Source organism: Chiroxiphia lanceolata, chromosome 10, assembly GCF_009829145.1.
Source record: "Chiroxiphia lanceolata isolate bChiLan1 chromosome 10, bChiLan1.pri, whole genome shotgun sequence".
NCBI classification, from domain to species: domain Eukaryota; kingdom Metazoa; phylum Chordata; class Aves; order Passeriformes; family Pipridae; genus Chiroxiphia; species Chiroxiphia lanceolata.
This window is the reverse complement of record NC_045646.1, coordinates 21,451,447-21,470,902: the sequence shown is the minus strand read 5'-3', so window position 1 is coordinate 21,470,902 and position 19,456 is coordinate 21,451,447. Positions and strand designations below refer to the sequence as shown.

General features: G+C 55.5%; 1 protein-coding gene across 1 annotated transcript; it reads right to left on the bottom strand.

Annotated features, from left to right (window-relative positions):
* Positions 1 to 316: 316 nt before the first annotated feature.
* SOX14 (SRY-box transcription factor 14) lies at positions 317 to 2,127 on the bottom strand. The gene is made up of 2 exons (XM_032697926.1): positions 1,793 to 2,127; positions 317 to 1,639 (listed from the first exon to the last, which is right to left on the bottom strand). The coding sequence occupies exons 1-2, from the start codon at positions 2,062 to 2,064 to the stop codon at positions 1,342 to 1,344; spliced, it is 570 nt and encodes a 189-aa protein (XP_032553817.1). The 5' UTR covers positions 2,065 to 2,127; the 3' UTR covers positions 317 to 1,341.
* Between the last annotated feature and the right edge of the window lie 17,329 nt (positions 2,128 to 19,456).

Here is a 19,456-nt window from a genome sequence, read left to right as displayed (position 1 = left end):
AATATCTCCTCGCACCGGTAAAACTTCAACGCCGCGGAGGCAACTTGGGAAAACCCGACGGGATGGGGGTCAGGGCCGTGGGGGAGCAGCCCCCGCAGCTCCCGGGCTTTGCTCCGCTCCGTCCCCGCGTTCCGCGAGTTCTCTCTCCCCGCAGCCGCGTTTCCCCGACGGGCTCCAAAGGAGCCCGACCCGGCTCGGCTCGGCTCGGCTCGGCTCCAAAGCGGCCCCGAGCCGCTGCGCTCGGGGGTCGGGGCGGGGAGAGCCGGGGGCAGCCCCCGGTGCGGGACGCGGCCCCGCACTCACACCACGCAGTTGCCTCGTTTGATGACAGATTGTCTTTATTCAAAACGTCTTTGTTCAACAAATGAAAAGGGTTAACGAGGTAAAATCCTGCCGGATACATCTTAGTTTCTGTTTCTTCTTCCCCCAAGACATTGTGAAAACTTATTTAAATTGCCATCGTTTTTATTCGGTTTTTCGTTATTATTATTAGTAGTAGTAGTAGTAGTATTAATTTTTTTACAATTCTACTGCCTGACTTCATACCTGACGCTCTGTCTAAAGTAAACTTAGATCTAGTCTCACTGGATCACACAAATTTAAGGACTATCTGTTTTAAATTAAGCAAACACTATCATATGTTTTAAATATAAATGTTTCTCCCCCTCTTTTTTTCTTTTTCTTTTTTCCTTTTTTAACTTTGAAGAGCCTTTTTCTGACATGAAAAGCAATTTTACCTAGTAGTGCGTGGTGGCAAAATATATATATATTTATATATATATAACACAGCTGATCTCGTCTTTCAATGTGCAAAAGGAAAACAACAAGGGAAAAAAAATAAAATCAGAGTAAGACCGGGACTTCCCAAAGTCAAGTCCAAGTGACATGAGACCCTGGAGAACTCATAGACATTAAGAGAATAAATAAAAATCGAAACCACCTCTCTCTCTCTCTCTCTCTCTTTTTTTTCTTTTTCTCTTTTTCTCCCCCGCTTTGTCCCGAAAGGGCAGTTCAAGCTTCGCTTTTCCTTTTTTGTTTTTCTTTTTTAAACACATTTACAACTCTTACAAGTGCCGGGCTCCTATCTGCCCCCGCGATTGCAGATTCCCCCCCGAGCCCGGGGCCAGCTCTCGGGGCGAGCTTTAGGGCGAGAGCATCTCCGAGGCAGCGTCCGCGTCTGTCCCGGCCCGGCGGCGGGCGGCAGAGTCCTGGGTCGGGTGGCCTTTTGCGCTCCTTGCAGGTTTTATGTACATGCACACACGAAGGAATCCCGGTTCCGGCCGCCACCCGGGGCGGGGGACACGCGCACGCACACGCCCGTGGGGTGCGGGTGGGTGGGTGTTACATGGCAGTCGCGTGTGCTGAAGAATAGGGGTCTATCCCAGTCTTGGTCATGCCCGGGAATAATATGTAGGCAACCGGAGGTTGCAAACTGGAAGCCGACCAAGCGGTACAGTTACACGGCACGACATAGCCCGGGTTAGTTGGCGAGGGGTGAGTGTGGGTGTGTTGGCTGGGGCAGCTCAAGCTGCCGAACGCCCCGTTCTGGTATCCCAAGGTGGAGGCGTAGGGCAGGGTGCTGGTGGCTAAGGTGTGAGGAACCTCAGTCATCTTCTGAATGGCGCTGGAGCTGAACTGGCTGGGGTCAAGTAAGGAGTAAGGTGCTGAGGTGGGAGGCAGGAAAGCCCTGGCCTTCTCCGGGGAGCTCAGCAGCGAGTCAGTGGCCCCCACGGGAAGCCCGGCAGCCTTTAAGGGATCGGTTTCCCCGAGGTAAGGCAAAGGGAAGACATACCTGTCCTTTTTCAGCAGGTTCTTGGGCTTGCGCCGGGGCCGGTACTTGTAGTCGGGATGCTCCTTCATGTGCTGCGCCCGCAGCCGCTTGGCCTCGTCGATGTAGGGGCGCTTCTCCGCCTCGGAGAGCAACTTCCACTCCGCGCCCAGCCGCTTGCTAATCTCCGAGTTGTGCATTTTGGGGTTCTCCTGGGCCATCTTGCGCCGTTGGCCGCGGGACCACACCATGAAGGCGTTCATGGGGCGCTTGATGTGGTCGCTGGGCTTGGACATGCTTCGGCCGGGCGGGCGGGCGGGCGGCGGTGCGGGGCGCGGCGCGGCCGTGCGGGGCTCCGGACGGCGGCGGGAGGAGGAGGAGGAGGAGGAGGAGGAAGAAGAAGAAGAAGAGGAGGAGGCCGAAGGAGCCGGAGGAGCGGGAGGAGCGGGCTCAGCTGATCATCACAGGTCCTCCGCCAAGGCCGTCCCCGGCGGGAGCCGTGCCGGGGCGGGGCGCGGAGCGGGGCGCGGAGCGGAGCGCGGCCCGCGGGGCCCGGCGGGCGGCTAGGCGGGCGGCGAGCCGCCGGGCGCTGCTGCGGGCCGGCCGTGGGGACGCGGGGCCGTGCGGGGCAGTTCAAAGGCGCGGGGCTGCGGCGGGCAGGCTGACATAGCGGCAGGGCGGTCACAGCGCGGCCGGGCGCCCAATCAGCGCGGAGGGGGCCCGCTTAAAAAGAGAGGGAGAGAGGAAGGGCGAGAGGAAGAGGAGGGGAGGGGACGGCGCGGGGAGGAGGAGGAAGGGAGGAAGGAGGGGACGGGAGGACCCCCCCCACCCTCTGCCAACGCGCGGATTAAAAAGAAGGCTTTTGTGAGTTGCTGCGCTAAGAGCAGCTGTGGAGGAAGGGGGAAGGCGAAGGGGGTCGTCCCCGTGCTCCTCGTCCTCCCCCGTGCCGGGGGTGCGCGGAGCAGGGCCGGTCCCTGCGCCCTCCGGGCTCTGCCGCGGCCGTCGGGGCTGCGAGCGCTGCTGCTCTGCCGCTTCCCCCCCGCCTTCCCCGCGCTCCCGGCCGCTCTCCCGCTCCCCCAACCCCCGCTTTCCCCGCTCCGCAGCCCCGCTTAACCCCGGGAGCCGGCCCGCGTCCCGGCTTGCTTTGAATAATTGCCTGCCTCCCGCGAAACGCCCGTGGGAAAAATATTTATTAAATGGAAACAATTGTCCCGGCTCCCGGGGGGGACCGCGTTTGTTCCGGGCTTATTGGTTTTTAGCACCTGCTTTGGTTAACAAACCTGCTCCGAAAAGCCGCCCCCGGCCCCCGCCCGCCCGCGTCCGACAGCGACCGGGGAGAGAAACGAGATGTCGGGGGGGGGCTCCCGGGACGGGCGGGGGGGCGGCCGGTCCGGCCCCTCGGGGCTCCCCCCGCGCCGCTCCGCCCAGAACTTCCCCTCTTGCCCGGGGGGAACCTCGGCCGCGGCCTCTCGGTGCCAGGGCGCTGCTATTTGGGGGCACTCACCTACCCCCTTCCTCCTCCAAATAATAATAATAGTAATAGAATAAATCACCTTCGTCCTTATTTCCTCCTTCTTCACAATAAATGACTTTCATTTGCCGGCAGAGCCCTGAGCGTGAGGAGCCGAGGAGGAGGAGGAAGATGAGGAGGAGGAAGAAGAAAGGGGCAAAGGATCTGGAGTCCGCTCACCTGGACGGGGCCGGCAGCGCCCGCGGCTCTGGCTCTGCTGCCACCAGCCCCGTCCCAGCGGCTTTTTTCGTTGCGCCCAGAAACGCACCGCGAGTTTCCCGGCCCTCGCCGGGACAGCCGTGCCCGGAGCGGGAGAGGGGGCGGCGGGCGGGAAATTCCTCGGGAAAATTTCCCCCCATCCCAAGGTGGGCTCCCCCGCGCTTGCCTTCACCCCCAGGAGCCGCTGATGTCCATGTGGGACCCGCAAACAACAAAAGGGGGTGCGGGCTGCCCCTTCCCCCAGTTGCCCCCTCCAGGGTCGCCTGCGCTGTGACCCCCTCGGGCACCTCGTACCACGGGCGGTCCCGGTATCCCGGCGGGCCGGGGCTGGGATTTCCGAGCGCTGCTCGCCCCGACAGACACCCGCGGGCTTGGCCGTGGCCGTGGCGGGGTGACACGCGTGGAAACTTCTTTTTTTTACCCCCCCTTTTCCCGTGGAAACAGCGATCGCAGCGGCCCCAGCCCCGCGCTTCGCGTCCGCGGGAAAGCCGCGCTGGAGCCGCTCCCCGTCGCTCCTCAGCACCGCGTGTTCCCCCCTCCGCCGTGTAAAACACAAAACTCCCTTTGTTTTTATTGCTTATTTTCAAATTCTTCGAAGGAGGGGGAGAAATTATCATCCCTCGCCAAGACGGAACGAGAGGGACCCGGCGTCGCCCTCCAAAATCCGGGTAGCGAGACGAAACCGTTCGGGAGGGAGTGATGGCTCGCAGGCTCTGCCCGCTCCCGAAAAGTCTTTCCAATCAGTTAATGTTGCTCCGCAATATTAATGATAAAAAAATCGGCAGCCCGGCTTTCATTGGCTGCCGCCCGCGCCTGCTGCAGCGCACGCTGCATCAGCTCGGGGCACTTCGGGCTCCAGTTTGTTCATTTACATCCCAGATATCCCCCCGCGAACAAAAAAAAAGAAAGATTTCCTTCGAGATGCCAACGCCTCCGTCCTTAAATGCTTAAAATACTTCCATTTTCCCTCGAAATCACCTGTCCTGGAAGGGCGTCCGTTGCAGCTGTGCATCCCCCGAGGTTGGATTTTATAAAGTTTGTACAGTTTTTGGGGGGTTGGGGTTTGTTTTTTGGGTTTTTTTTTGGGGGGGGGGGAGCAGCGATTTCCAGGGCGGTGACTGAAATCCCTTTCTCCTCGGCAGCTTGTTTAGACACCAAAACTAATAGTGTGATTATTATTCCTGAATGATATCATGGTAATGCAGAGAGATAAGAGCGGCCTGATAGGGAAACATTAAAATTATATTCTTGGAGATAGTTCATTTGGAGTAACTTTAAATTAGATGAGATCATGTAGCCCGAGATCCAGTATCAGCATAAATAGAGCTGTATTTCTGCCTTCATCCTCCTCCTCTTGCTCACAGGAATCATGGCTGGTTTTGCAACAGCCAAAAGTGAGAGAAGAGCACCTATCGTTTGAAAATACCCCCGTTCCAAACTTTATTTAGTAAAAGAGTGGATCTTTAAATAACTTTTTTTTTTTTTTTAATGCTTCAGGCGCTGGGAAAAGGAGGGGAGTATTAATTGATTTTTAATTGAAGGAAGCACATTTTGGAAAGACTTCTGAGTCTCTGGAGTTTTTTAGAGACACTGAGGACATCAGTCCCCCTCGCTGTTCTGCAGGACCTGATGAGATTCCCACCACCAGGAATACTTTTTCCAACTCTTTAGCATTAGCTCAGTGCACAGAATCCCAGCAGTCACTGCCAGGGATGATTATTTTGCTACTTTCCCCTCATATTTGCTTATTTTACATGCAAGTGCACACATCCATTTATTTATGCATGTGCCACATATTAAAAAAAGACCCTTTTTAATCACATGCCATCAAATAATATTTTCTGAGAGAGATATTATGGAAAATATATGCACCCAGCAGCTCATAGAAGCAGCAGCACTGATGCACTCACAGATACTGTGTGGAACAGACTTAGAGGTTTGGGGGGGGGTTTTTTTGCATTTTTACAGTATTTCTTGCTCTTTTATCCCCCCTGAACCCTGAGAAAATCACTGATGCAACTCCAGCTTCAAATAGTTACATGGATCCAGCTCCCTGCTTGGAGAGATTTAATGGAGCAGGTCACTGCCCTGGACATCCATGACACGAGAGGGGAGCAGTGATGGATGTGGCAGATTGGATCAGCCCAGAGCTGCCTTCTCACCCTGGCCAACAGGAGATGCTTCCTCTGAAGGCACCACAACCTGCTCCAAAAATAAAGATTCCCCGTGGATGAGGACCCGGTTTAAGCCCTGAGGGTGAAGTTTACAACCCTTTCAACACTTCATTTCTGTTCTGCCCTGTGACACTCCACGATCCCATGGACCCCCCCCCATCCTTCAGAGTAAGGAGCACTTCCAGATCTCCCTCCTCAAAGCTGATCTGTTCTTTGCTCTTTTGCAGCATCCATTTCTCTTTGCACTTTGCTGTTCATAGGAAGGTGATGTGTATTTTTTCTCCAGGGGATTTCCCTCCTGGCTCGGGCTCCCTGCAGGTGATAACCCTGTGGTGTGGCCACTCACCATCAACACTGGGAAACCTGTCCCCTGCTGACTCCATGGGCAGGGCCAGGGCTGCTCCTTGGGGTGAAGGTCCTGCTCAGGGAGCCAGCAGCAGGATTCCGTGCCCTGAATTATATCAGCCTTCCCAGACCATCAAATTAAGCACAGTTCTAGAATTATAGAGTCATGGAATGGCTTGGGTTGGAGGGGACCTGTAAAGGTCATTGAATCCAAGCCCAGGGACACCTTCCTCTGGATCAGGCTGCTCAGAGCCTCATCCAACCTCATTTTTGATGTTTTCAGGGATGGGGCATCCACCACCTCTCTGGGCAGCTTGTGCCAGTGTTTGACCACCCTCACTGGAAAAATCTTCTTCCCTCTACGTGTCTGATCTTCTTCCTTCTCTGTGTCTCACATCTCCAGTTCTCTGTGTTGCCACAGGAAGGGCTGTGTTGGGCAGCACCGACTGCAGCCAGGCCAGCAGCCACTTGGGTTGACGTTGCTGTCCCTGGGAAGGCCCTGGCACTGTGGCAGAGAGCACCAAACCTGTCCTCATGGAGCCAGATGGCAGCCTGGGCTCTCCAGGACCCACAGAAGGCATCTGGGTACTGAAAACTCGAGAGGCAGTGCCACCTCTGTGTCGCCTCCTGGCCTTTCCTCAGCAACTTTAGCAGTTAAATAATAGCTAAGGAGTGGCTGAAGAGTTGTTCATTCTCCCCAGGGTGAGAAATGCCTGGTGGGAAGCCCTTGGGATTCCCCTGCCTGGGGTAGACTCTCTCTGCAGAAGCCCCTGAGGTACCTGGGTTTCTGAGCCCACCTCCCCAGGGAAGGGGCTGTGGAGTTCACCCACGGGCTCTGCTTTCCCTGCAGCAAAAGCAGCAGGAGGGAGAGCTGATGAGTCTCTCCAGTAAAATAAGTCCATTCACTGTGGCCATGGATGTAAACCTGGGGCTTGACACAGCATTGACTTCCCAGATATTGCCTGGCCAGGGAGCCTCAGTCATTGTCAGCAGCACGAAGGGAAGGATAAACGACCTGAGCTCAGGAGTGCAGAGCAGGCTTGTAAGGAGAGGCTGTATCTTTTATTAGACCAACTGATACAGTCAGGGAAAAAAAAAAAAAAAAAAACCCAGACAGGTTTTCAGGCACATGAGCTCTGAAATAGAAGCAACAACTTTCAAGCAAAGTGCCAAGGCTGAACTGTTTATCTCACACACTCCCCCGCCTCTGCTCCTGGGGAGGCTGATGGCTTCATCCCTGTGACACAGCATCCTGCTGGAGCAGCAGGAAGCACGGGAGTGTGATTGCTCCCAGCAATGCCTCAGGCACAGGGGCTGGGAGAAACACAGGCGCCGCTCCAAGGCTGGATGAAAAGCTCGGGATAGGGGAGGGAAGCGACCTGTGGGGTTTGGGGTGCCAGGTGAGCTCTGGAGCAGCTTCTTCTGGATGGCTGACATGGAAGGAGCATGTGGAGGGCACGTGGTGCTCAGACAGACATGGCCAGCTGCTGTGTCCTGCAAAGAGAGGACACACTAAAAACACTGTCCTGGTGTTACTCTGGTCCGGGTAAATAATGTGAGAAGTGGAGATCTGCTTAAGGTGCAGAGAAAAATTCTCCTCCTCGTGATTTATGTGCTCTCAACACAGTTCATAGGCTGGGGGTTCTTGCAAATCCATGTCTTGTCCCCGAGTGGCACATTTTGCATCAGGATATCTGAGTGAGACAAATGGTGTTCAGAGGCAGCGCCTCCGGAGTCCCCGAGGGCTGGAGCTTCAGGAGCATCTGTTATTTTAGTGAAGGGTTCTTCAATTCCTGTCCACTGTGTTTATTTTGGATCTGTCAGCATCACACATCCAGACAAGGGGGAGTGAGATTTTTCTGTCCAGGCTGGCCTCTTTGGTCAGTGTGTCCCCCCTTGTGAAAGCTCTGTCCCCAGGAACACAGCCAGGCCCACAGTGCAGGGAAACTTCCCACCTAAAGGAACCAAACCATGCAAGAGCCAATATAGCTGCCCCCCTGCTCTTCCCACACACCCTGATGTGACAGAAACACAAAGCATCTGAGAAGGCAACACCTGAGACACATCAAGGATCTGATAAACTGCCAGTTTATCTTCCTGGAAGGACTCCGGGTCTCTTCTCCCTACTCACACAACTGTCCTCAGCACCTCAGCGTGAAGCTCCAGGGGCAAGTTGGGATCTTTTAAGCAATGAAGGCCATTTCTTCCCCACGACACATTCCCAGGAAAAAGGCAGGACTCCAAGAGTGCCAGTTGTTAAGTGCTGACTGCTATAACCCTGGAGAAGTTGTCTCTCATGTGGTCCAAGTTGAACTGGACAACCTCCAGAGCACAGAAGGAGGTTTTAAGTGTATTGTTTGGGTCCTGGATTGCTGGAGATGGGTCACAGTTGTAAGAGATGCTCCAGCAAGCAAGAAATGCTCCGTGCTCTCCTGCATTCCATGGTAGTTACAGATGCTCTCCAGCCTCAAACCTGAGCCCCTCCCGCGCTCTGTGCAACTCAAATATTGAGATTCTGCTTGGCTTTGGATTGAAATTGTGAAACAAGGTCTAACAGCCAAACAGTTCTGTTGTTTAGGGAAAATTCAACCCTGTCACTGACCTCCCCGAGTGAAGCAGCCTCAGGAAAACCACAAGGCAAGCACCCACCCCTACAGTTTGAAAGGGCAAACGCTGTTTTATGGGAGCCCAGATGCCTCTGAGATGCCTTTTGTTTCTTGCCAGATGTTTGGGGTGGCACCTTGGAGGCAAACCTGCTCACTGGCTCATGCCCAGCCTGGGAAAGGTCCTCAGAGACTCAGCAGAACAGAGTGAGGTCACCTGGCCCTGAGCAGGGAAGGTGCCCACACGTGGCACACAGCCTGTGTAGACTGGCTGTTTGCTCTGGGCTGAGTCAAATGCCATCTCAGAGACCATATTCTGGTGGGGACTCAGCAATGGGTCCCCAGCAGTAAAGGAAAGACCCCCCAGCATCCTCCCAAGGACTGCAGACTCCTTCCCTCAAGGGGAGCAGCACGACTGTGGTCTCCAGCCATGCAGTGGTCTCCAGCACACTCCCTGGACTGAGCTCCTGCCCAGCAAGGCTGTGAAACAAGTCTGCAGAGCCAAGAGAGGGCGAAACATCCTGCTGGACTCCAAAAAATAAGGGGGAATGGAGGCAGCAAGGCATTTGGATGGAGAAAACCCAGATCCTTGGAGCTGCTTGGAGATCTACCTCGGTGGGGGCTGCAGCCTGAGCTGCACCAACCCTGCTGCAGGACTGACACCACGGGTGGGAGCAGAGCTGCACTGGCCTGCAGCTCCCAAAAGGTGTTCCTGGTTGGAGCTGCACATTCCCTCTCCTGCTGTCCCCAGCCTGGACTGTGTCATCCCTTACTCTGGGCCCCTCTTCCCTGGCAGACAGATTCCTCCACAGCAAACTTTGGGGGAAGTCTCAGGAACTAACTTTGGGGGATGGTGCAGATTATATGATCATGGCTTGAGGAAATTATTATATTTTTAATTGAATTTTGTGTGCTATGCACAGATACTACAGTATTGGGCCCTTTATCAATTGTTAACACGAATACTAATGAATACTAATGCTAATCATTTGTTTCTGGAAACAAATACAAAGATATTTGATGGGGAAAAGAAACCTTTCTGAATTTTAACACCAAAAATAATGAAATGCATCTCAGTCCAGTGGTGCCAGAAGACAAAACCCTACAGTCACGATCTGGTGACACTAAAGGTGAGATATGGAGGAGCTGCTGCTCGTGTTGGTGATTCTCACAGAATCACAGAATGTCTGAGTTGGAAGGGAACCATCAGGACCATCCAGTCCAACCCTCAGCCCTGCACAGGAACATCCCCCAGAGTCACCCCCTGTGCCCCAGAGGATCAGCCAAACCCTCCTGGAGCTCTGGCAGCCTTGGGGCTGTGCCCACTGCCCTGGGGAGCCTGGGCAGTGCCCAACCAGCCTCTGGGGGAAGAACCTTTTGCTGAGATCCAACCTGACCCTGCCCTGACACAGCTCCAGCCATTCCCTGGGTGCTGTCCCTGGTCCCCCCAGAGCAGAGCTCAGTCCCTGCCCCTCCTCTGCCCCTGCCCAGGCAGTTGGAACTGCAGTGAGGTCTCCCCTCAGTCTCCTCTGCTCCAGCTGAACACACCAAGTGCCCTCAGTGTCCTCACGCGGCTCCAAATCAAGGCCCTTCCCCATCCTCGTTCCCTCCTTTGGACACTCTCTAATGGCTTTAAAACCAGCCTGACCCAGCAGGGCCGAGCTCCAGGTAACGACTCCAGGGAAAACTCAACAACCTCGGTCCAAAACTGCAGCAAAGGCTCCCCGGGAGCCACACGAGGGCAAAGCAGCCGCCCCAGGGCAGAGCACAGCGATGTCCCCTTCCCCGGAGTCGCTCCCGGAGCCGATCCCGCGGGGCCGGAGCCGGTCCCAGCCCTCGCACCGGCCGAGCCCGCGAGGGAGCGACGCAGCCGCTTCGTTATTTATTTGCCGCGCTGATTTACAAGGCACCCATCGCTCCAGCAGCTGCTTGTTCTTTACGAGGCTTGGAGATGAAAGCCGACGATATTTCCACCCGCCCAGCCCAAAAAGGAAGGCACGCTCTGTAACCCTTTCCTGCCCCTGGAGTCAGGGATTCTGCGGGGAGCAGTTTAGCCGGCAGGAGATTCCAGGAGCGGCAATTAATGAGAGGCTGGGATGAAGCACGTCTTACATCTCGTTCCAAATACGGCCAGAGAGGTTCACACCGGGGCGGGGGAGGAGAACGTTAAAGGGAGGGCCTGCTCTGGAGCACACCCAGTCTGCAGCACCTGCGAATTTCCCCCCCAGGATAAATAACTGAGATATCTCCGTCACTTGGGGCTGTTCAAATTATTCATAGCACATAAATTACCAGGTGTATTTAGTCTGTTGTTCCCCCCCCCCTCCTTTTCCTACACACTCATGAATCACTTGGAAATAGATTCTGATTTCTGCAAGTGTGTCTATTAGTCATGGTACAGGGACGTGGCACGGATCACATGGCACAGGCAAAGTCCTGTGGCCAGTGGGCTGTTGGCAAAAACTCTTTTTTGGTCTGGTCTCTACATCTGAATGGTGATTCAAGTCTTTTGCTGCTCCTTCTGAGCCTGGATTGGTGATGGGGCTTTTTTTTCCCTTTCTTTTTAGTGAGTGATGGGAGCAAAGATGGAGTTTCCCCCTCCCCTTTTTTTTTTTTTTAAGAAGTGATGGGAGCAAAGAGGGATGACCATGGAGATGCTCAGCACAAAACTGTTTCATGAGGCAGGACTTTAACCTGAAGTATCATGGGATATTCTGAGTTGGAGGGGACCCAGAAGGATCCTCAAGTCCAGCTCTGAAGAGAATGACTCACACAGGGATGGAACCCATGGCCTTGGTGTTACCAGCACCAAACTCTGCCCAACTGAGCTCATCCCAGGGTCTCCCCTGCTTCTCCTGCCAGTGTGGCTGCTCCAGCAAAGATACCATCCCCCCTGTGGGGATGGTTGTCCTCCCTGAGGCCACTCTGACCCGTAGTCCTATCCAAGAGTGTTGATATCCATGTGTGCATCCAACATCTGAGCTTCCACAGGGGCCGACCAGTGCTGCCCATCCATCTCCAAGAGTCAACACACCAAGGCAGTGTGTGCTCAGCCTGCCAGCCAGAGTGTTCCTGGGAAGATGTATGGACAGTGTTTCATTCCCTGCTGTTCCACTGTCTGCCTCAATCCCAGGCTCTGAACATCCAAAGTGGGGCAGTGGATCAGCCCCATCTCCTCTGCTCCAGCCCTTTGCCTCCACAGGCAATTCCCACCCCAGCAAACAGGGTTGCCCCGATGTAATTCCAGTGTTCCATTGGCCACGGAGGGAGAGGAAGCTCCTTATGGCTGGAATACAATTTGCACACCCAACTTGGGCAGAGGGGAGAGGTGAGGGGTCACAGGGGGAGGGGAGGAGGAGGAGCTGTGTCCAGCCTTCCTCTGCTGCACATGGGTCAGGTTGAGGGGACAGGAGACTTGTCTGATTACTGGCCAAACAATAATGAGCAGCAGGATTTAAACACATCCAATTACTGCTGTTATTCCGTGGGCAGAGGCTGATGTGAGAATGCAAACACAGGGAGCAGAGAGGTCTCTGCCGGGGCAAGCTGGAGGAGCCTTGTAACTCTCCCTCTGAAAAGGGATTTAATCAACAGCTGTACATTTGCAGGGCGAGGAGGAGGAAGGAGTGCTTTGTACACAGCACTGACTTCTCACCCTCCCTGGGGCAGCAGAGAACTGCCCTGCTCAGCACCTTCTCCTGGGAAGGACTATGGGATGGCCTGAGATCCATCCATCCAAACACAGCCCAGGGCAGAAGCCTGAAACATCCCCGTTTCCTCTGGAGCTCCCGCCTCTGTTGTGATCCAAGGGTTTGGGATGATCAGGTGATCTCTCAGACCTGCCAGAGGTGGTGGGTGTGGAGGACCCAAACTGTGACATCTTCTCCCTCCCAGCCCTTATTGGTGTTGGTTTTAGTTTGGTCTACACGGCTCCTACTCTCATAGACCTGTCCAGGAGGAGGCACCGAGTTTCCAGACCAAAGGAGTTTTCGGAGGCCAGTTTGAGCAGGATAAAGACAACTTTTCCTCGGTCGGCTCAGTGCCTCCCTTCCAGCTGCAGTGACACAAGTAACTGTGTAATGAGTCCTCAGCCAGGGGCTCGTTTTGCTTTCTCTTCTCGCACATCATCCATTTCTCCAGCCACTGGAGTCCCTAAATCCCAGCTGAGCACTTTCAAGAAGCTGAGCCCCATCTCAGCCCAAAGGACTCCCTCCCATCCCTTGCCATGCTGGAGGTTCGCTGCAGACGAGTGAACTAGTCCCACGTTCTCCCCAAACTGAAGAATTTCCCAGATTTTCTAGGATTAACACTCTCACCAGAATCACAGGTGATTATTGCTCCCTTCGGTGCTTTCACATCCTTGGAATAACGCCCCAGGGATCCATAACAATTAACCGACTTCAGCATCTCGCGCTGCCGTCAGTCAGCGACACAGGAGGAGAGAGCCTCCAAAATGAATCAAAGCGGAGGAAATAAGTAGTTTAGCCCTTTTCTTTGCCATTATCCCCATGTTAACACCAGAGCTTTCCCCGTGGGACGACAACAATTTCTGCCGGAGCAGAAACTCCCCGAGATAAAGCGAAGGTTGCAGGTTTGTTCCTGTGCCTGCGCTGCTCTTCAGCGGCACATCCCCAAAACCAACTCTAAAGAACAGGAGGAGAGAATTTTCCTTCTTGGGTGGCTTCTCCTGGCTTTGGGAGCATCCCAGCACACGGTTTCCCCCAAGGTTAAAGGTGTGCTTGAGTCCCGAGGGAAGGCAGTTTGGCAGCGCTGGAGCTGCTGAGCCCCATCGCTGCCCCGACACGTGTTTTCTTCCGTTTACGGGGAAGGATTCTTTCCCGATTAATCAGTCCTGCTTGTGTATTTAATTGCAGCCCAAAACCTCTCTCTCTGACTCATGCCGTGCCTTTATTCGTTCTCTGGCAGGTATGTGTCTGCTGCTGGGCTCAGAGGGCTCCTGATCCTCAGCAGGATCTGAGCACCGAGCGGTCCAGGGATGAAGTGGGATGGGAATGCAGTCTCCTGGCGCATCCCCGGCTGTGGACTGCTCCTGCCTGGAAGCAGCCCTGCCATCTCCAGGTCTGGAGAGGCCAGGCAGAGCCTGTTTGCCATGAAAGGCCTCTGGAAGGCTTCTCCTGCCAGCCCGCCCCCGTGGCTCCTGCCCAAGGGCTCTTTGGTCACAGAAAGCCGGGCACGGTGGCTTTCAACACATTTGTCCTCCCTCCAAAATCCAGGGTTTTTCTCTGTAGCCCTGGACCAGCATTAAAATTTCAACCTGGCTGTTTTGCTTTTTTTCCCTCTGAAAACATTGCCTGATTTCTAAGGCAGGAGTGCCGAAAGGTGATCTTCCCTAGATGATCTTTAAGGTCCCTTCCAACCCAAACCATTCCATAATCCTATGAAAACTGCTTGCAAAAATCGTGCCCATTCCCATTTTTGTGTTGCAGTTGCAAAGTATTCATATTTTGAGCCCTATTCCCTTGGAAGGGCCTTTTATTCCAATGCAGAAATTTTTCAGGGATGCAAATGTATTTTCGCTTTCCCTTGCAAGCCAGAAATGTTTCCCCCCTGGAAATTTTCCATTTAAAAGAAAAATAGTTTTACCAATATTCCCCATTTTGAAACCCAGAATAAATCACTCCTCGGGAGAAGGAGGGAAGGAAGAGGAAACAGCTACAAACTCAAATGAGGGGGAAATGCAGGGGACGTGCATTTTTCTACTTTAAGCTACTTTTTGGGAAAATAAAAGCTCTAAACCAGCGGAGTGCTGCTGGACCCACAACATTTAAATAAAGGGGGGAGGAAAGGCAGTATCTGTTTAAAGGGGAGTTTTAACGCCCTGCTCTGCCCCTCCGGAAACCGGTTTAAGAGGTATTTTGGCTGTGGGCTGTGGGTGGGGAGGAGATGGAGGGCGGCGGTGGAGGCAGGGGCTGCTGGGGGGCTCTGGGAGCAGCGGGGGGGGCTGCAGAAGGACCTGTCCGATGTCTTGGTGTGACAAGGCAGCGATTCCACGGTCACGGCTGGAGCTGACGGGACAGGTCACCTTTGGGGAACACTCCCCGCGGTGCCCGCAAAGGCGGGGAAGGCGCGGGCAGGTCCCGGCCGCTCCGAATAGCTCAGTGCCGCTGGAGTGAAAGGAGCTGCTCGCTCCCCACAGCGGCTGGAGCTGCCGATCCGAACCGCCTTGGGACGGGCACCCGGCGGGGAAACCGCGGAGCCTCGAGGGGGAGGATCCGCGTGTGGGGTTACGGGGAGGCGCCAGGAGCAGTTTAGGCTGCGCTGGTGGACGGGCAGAGTTGAAAAGTCTGCGGGAATAAACCTGGGGGAGGTGCCCGAGGTTGGGACTCGGCTGTGTGAGCCCAAGGAGAAGGTGCAGATATGAGGGAATCACAGAATGACGGAATGGTTTGGGTTGGAAGGGACTTAAAGATCCTCTAGTTCCACCCCCTGCCGTGGGCAGGGACACCTTCCGCTCTCCCAGGTTGCTCCAAACCCCATCCAGCGTGGCCTTGGACACTTCCAGGGATGGGGCAGCCACAAAGCCCCGCACTGCGGGGCTGGGGGCTGCCCACCGCTGAACTCCTGTGCTTGTGTCGAGTGGCAGAGCTGGGCAACAGTCTCAGGGAACGCGTGTCCTTCCTGAAGCCCTGGCAGGACCCCAAACCCACCAGCAGGGCCTTTGGAGAGGTGGGAATGAGCCTGGGCAGCTCTGCCTGGGGCTGTGGCCGTTCTGCCGCTGCTCTCGGTGGGGCCGGGCAGCTCCATCTCTGCACCGTGCTTTGAACCCCCCCCGGCGCAGGAGGAGGGGAGGTGTGAGCCCCTTCCCCCTGTGCTTCCACGGCAGAGGGGCTCACACAGCTCCTCACGGGGAGGGGCTGGGCCGGCCTGGGCGTCTTTTCTTTGAAGTGGAGCGAAATCCTAAAGCTCTCGTTCGGAGAGTGCAAATCACTGCTAAAAGCTCTCCCCTCTCTGACCCCATCTCGGAAACTCTAATCCAGCCTCACCGGCTTCACCAGTTGCCTTTTGTTTTTTGGTTGTTTTTGTTTTTCTTTCCCTCGTTGACCTCTGTGTTCAAGCACTGCTGACTCCAGCTGGAAACAAAACGGCTGCCCCCTTCAACCGTGAGGTTTATTTATTATTTTTCACACTGTTCCCCCTATTTCTGCGTGATGAACACACTCCCTAAAGCCCCCGGTGCTGGCTGCGTGTTTTGGATTAGCTAAAAGAGGTTTCCGCGGAGCATTACCGGGGTCAACGTCATTTTAGTGCTCGAAATGATAATCAGGGAGTTGGTTAATCTCTGCTAATGAAAGGGAGAGGATCGCTCCCGTTTCACACAGCCCCGAATCAAACCTGGAGGGCACAGAGGGCACCACAGCGGGTCTTACGTGTGGTGGCTTCGGGACAGGGCTGTGGCCACCAGGACAAGGCGACTGTTTTCCACAGCGACCATCAAAGCGCTGGAGGAGGGGGGCACGGGGAGCCTAGAGGACTAGACGTTTTCCTCGGCCGCGCAAACAAATCCAGGAATTCCTGAATTTTCCGTGAACGCCGGGCTTTCCTCCAGGGCAGGCGGAGCTGCCAAGCCGTGGCTTTCCCGGTGCTAATCTGGGGAAGCGGGCGATTAGCGCGGAGCTGCCTCGGGGCCCGGGAGAGCCGAGGATGCATCGCTGCCCCCGCCGCCGCTGCCGCCTCCCCCCGGCGCTCGCCGTGCCAAGCGCGTTATCTGTGCAGGGCTGGGCGGGAGCCACGGCCCGTGGAGAGGCAGAGCCAGCCTCGGCTCCGCTTCCAGCCCGCGGCCGGGCCCGGGCAAGGCTGGCCGGGAAAAAGGGCCGGGAGAGCTGCAGTTCTGGACCAGGGCACTGCTGGTGCCACCTTGGGAGTTTTCCCAGGAGAAAGCACTGGGCTGGGAGTCTCCCTCTATCCCATGGGATGATATCCAGTGGCATCCCATGGGATGATATCCAATGGCAGTATATCTCCTGCTTGTGTCTGCAGCGTGACCTTGCTGAATCTGTCTTAAAGCACGATGAGATTCAAACTTCCCTCCTGCTTCCTGCCTGCTCCTCCAAACTTAAACCTGCTGGTGCAGACCCCTCTGCAGCACCCAAAAACTCGTCTTATCTGCCTGCAACCAAAGACAGACTAAAGCTGTGCACTAAGGTTGCCTTTTGAAGGATCTCCCATGTGCCGTGATGCCTCTGGTGTCTTCTCCAAGGGTCTCCTGCTCTGGACTGTTCTCAGAGCTGCTCCTTCTCTGTTTTTCTTGCTCAGGTCCCAGCTGCTGCTGGCCTTGAGCTCCTCCCTTCCCCAGCTCCAGGCACAGTGGGGTGACAATTTTTTTGTTCCTTCCTCTCAGCTTTGCTTTTCAATCCAGCATCAAGGTGGCCATCGGGATCAGCTGCCTCCTCCCGCTCCGTTTTATCTCACTGCTCCAAGTTTCTGGATTTCAGCTCTTTCCTCTGTTCTTTGCCCCCTTAAAATGCAACAGCAACATTTCCAGAGTTGCACCCAACTGGAGCCCTGAGTTGCACACATTTCTCTTCAGACCTACAAGAGGTGCTTTGCCGTGAGCTCCTGTGTGACACCAACGGCCAGAGATGAGTCCAGAGTGGCACAAACTGGGAACTCCTCTGCCCCTGTGCAGCAGCAGATGATGACAGAGGACATTGCTCCTCTCCCCCAGTGATGTCCACTCCAGGAGAAGTGTCCTTGGTGGGGAGCAGACATGTCCCTGCCCTGTACTGTGAGTTGGCCCTCAAAGAGTTGGCCTGGAAAAAGCAGAACTTCCCTCATATTAAAATCGAACTCCCCCCGTTCCTCGAGTCCTCTCCGTGCTCATTTCCAGCTGGGTGACACAGCTGATCTCCTGCTGCACTTGGCTGCTTCCCTTGTCCTCTTTAGCAACTCTTTAATACTTCGTATTGTTCACGTTTTATTTTATCTTCTTATTTATTTTCCTCTGATGCCGACCTTCTTTCATCTCCCTAAGACTTTCTCCCCCCTCCCTGCTTTCCCTCACCAACTCTCCCTTTAGCTTCTTATTTTTCCCTTTGAGTATCCTTTTGCTTATTTGGTGTTGTACCCAGTCAGAGTAGGGTTTCATGCAGGGCTGCACCATGTGCCTGCTCGGGTGGCTCTGCCCCACGCCCAGGGCTCACCACTCCCTGCCCAGGAACTCCACTCACCCACCAGGGAACACCACTCCTTTCCCTGGGGAACATCACTCCCACCCTGGGGAGCATCATTCCCACTCTGGGAGCACCACTCCCTTCCCCGGGAGCATCACTCACCCACCAGGGAGCATCACTCCATCCCTGGGAGCATCACTCCCACCTCGGGAAGCATCAATCCCACTCTGGAAACATCAATCCCACCCCGGGAAGCATCAATCCCACTCTGGGAGCATCACTAACCCACCAAGGAGCATCACTTCTTTCTGTGGGGAGCATCACCCCCACCACGAGGAGCATCACTCTCACTCCAGGAGCATCAATCCCATCCCAGGGAGCATCATTCCCTCTCTGGGAGCACCACTCCCTTCCCCAGGAGCATCACTCACCCATCAGGGAGCATCACTCCTTTCCCTGGGGAGCATCACTCTCACCCCAGGGTGTATCCCTCCCACTCTGGGAGCATCACTCCATCCCTGAGAGCACCAATCCCACCCCAGGGAGCATCACTCCATCCCTGAGAGCACCAATCCCACCCCAGGGAGCATCATTTCATCCCTGGGAGCACCAATCCCACCCCAGGGAGCATCACTCCCTTCCCTGGGATCATGACTCATCTGCCAAGGAGCATCACTCCATCCCTGGGGAGCATCACTCCCATCCCGGGAGCATCACTCACTTCCCCGGGGCTCATCACTCCCTTTCCCGGGGCACATCCCTTCCACCCTGGGAGCATCACTCCCACCCCGGGAGCATCACCCGCCCGCCAGAGTCCATTGCTCCCTTCCCGGTGTCCATCGCTCCCTCCCCGGTGTCCACCGCTCCCTTTCCCGGTGTCCATCGCTCCCTCCCCGGGGTCCGTCGCTTCCTCCCCGGGGCGCATCTCTCCCCCCGGGCCGCAGCACCGCTCGCTCTGCCCAGGAGAGGGCACTGGCGCCGCAGCCCAAAGCCTCTTTATTGCCATCTACAGCGATTTAACTTCTTTTTTTTTTGCTGCTTAGTCTCCGATTTGCTCCTCCCCCCGCGGACGACCAGTCCCTCTTTTTTTTTTTTTTTTTTAATAAATATTTTTTTTCCAATTTCTCCTTAAGTCTCTCCGTGTCAAACTCCTTTTCTGTCGGTCCCTTCTGCGGGCCTAATCCCATCACCAAAGCTCCAGGTGCTCAGCGTGGTGCTGATGGTCTCCCGGGACAGGAGGCCGGGGGGGTTTGTGGGATGCTGTCCCTTGTCCCAGCTCTTTGCAGCACAGCCTGCTGGAGTCCCGGGGACAGTCCCACCCAGAAAGACCTTCCTGCCCCTCTGGTTTTCCCAGAAAACCCCCAGACCCAGCTGCACAGAGGTGGCCCTGTTACCTCCTCAGTGTGTCTCCCCCTCCCTGCTGAAGGAGGCAGGAGCTCAGCCCCGCTCCCAACACACCTGCTGTTAAAAAACTGATTTTCCCAGGAAGAGCTCTGCCACCGACTTCCCACCGCCCACATCCACAGCCAGCCTTCCCTGGCGGTGGAGGGACCGCTCCTCCCGGTGCCGGTGGGATGGGGGCAGGCCTGGAGAGCAGCTCTGGAGTCTGGAGCCGAAAATAGCGGCCGTAGGTGGGATCTGAATCAGCCGGGCTGAACTCCCGGGAGCGGCTGAACTCCCGGGAACAGACACCTCCTGCCTTGTTT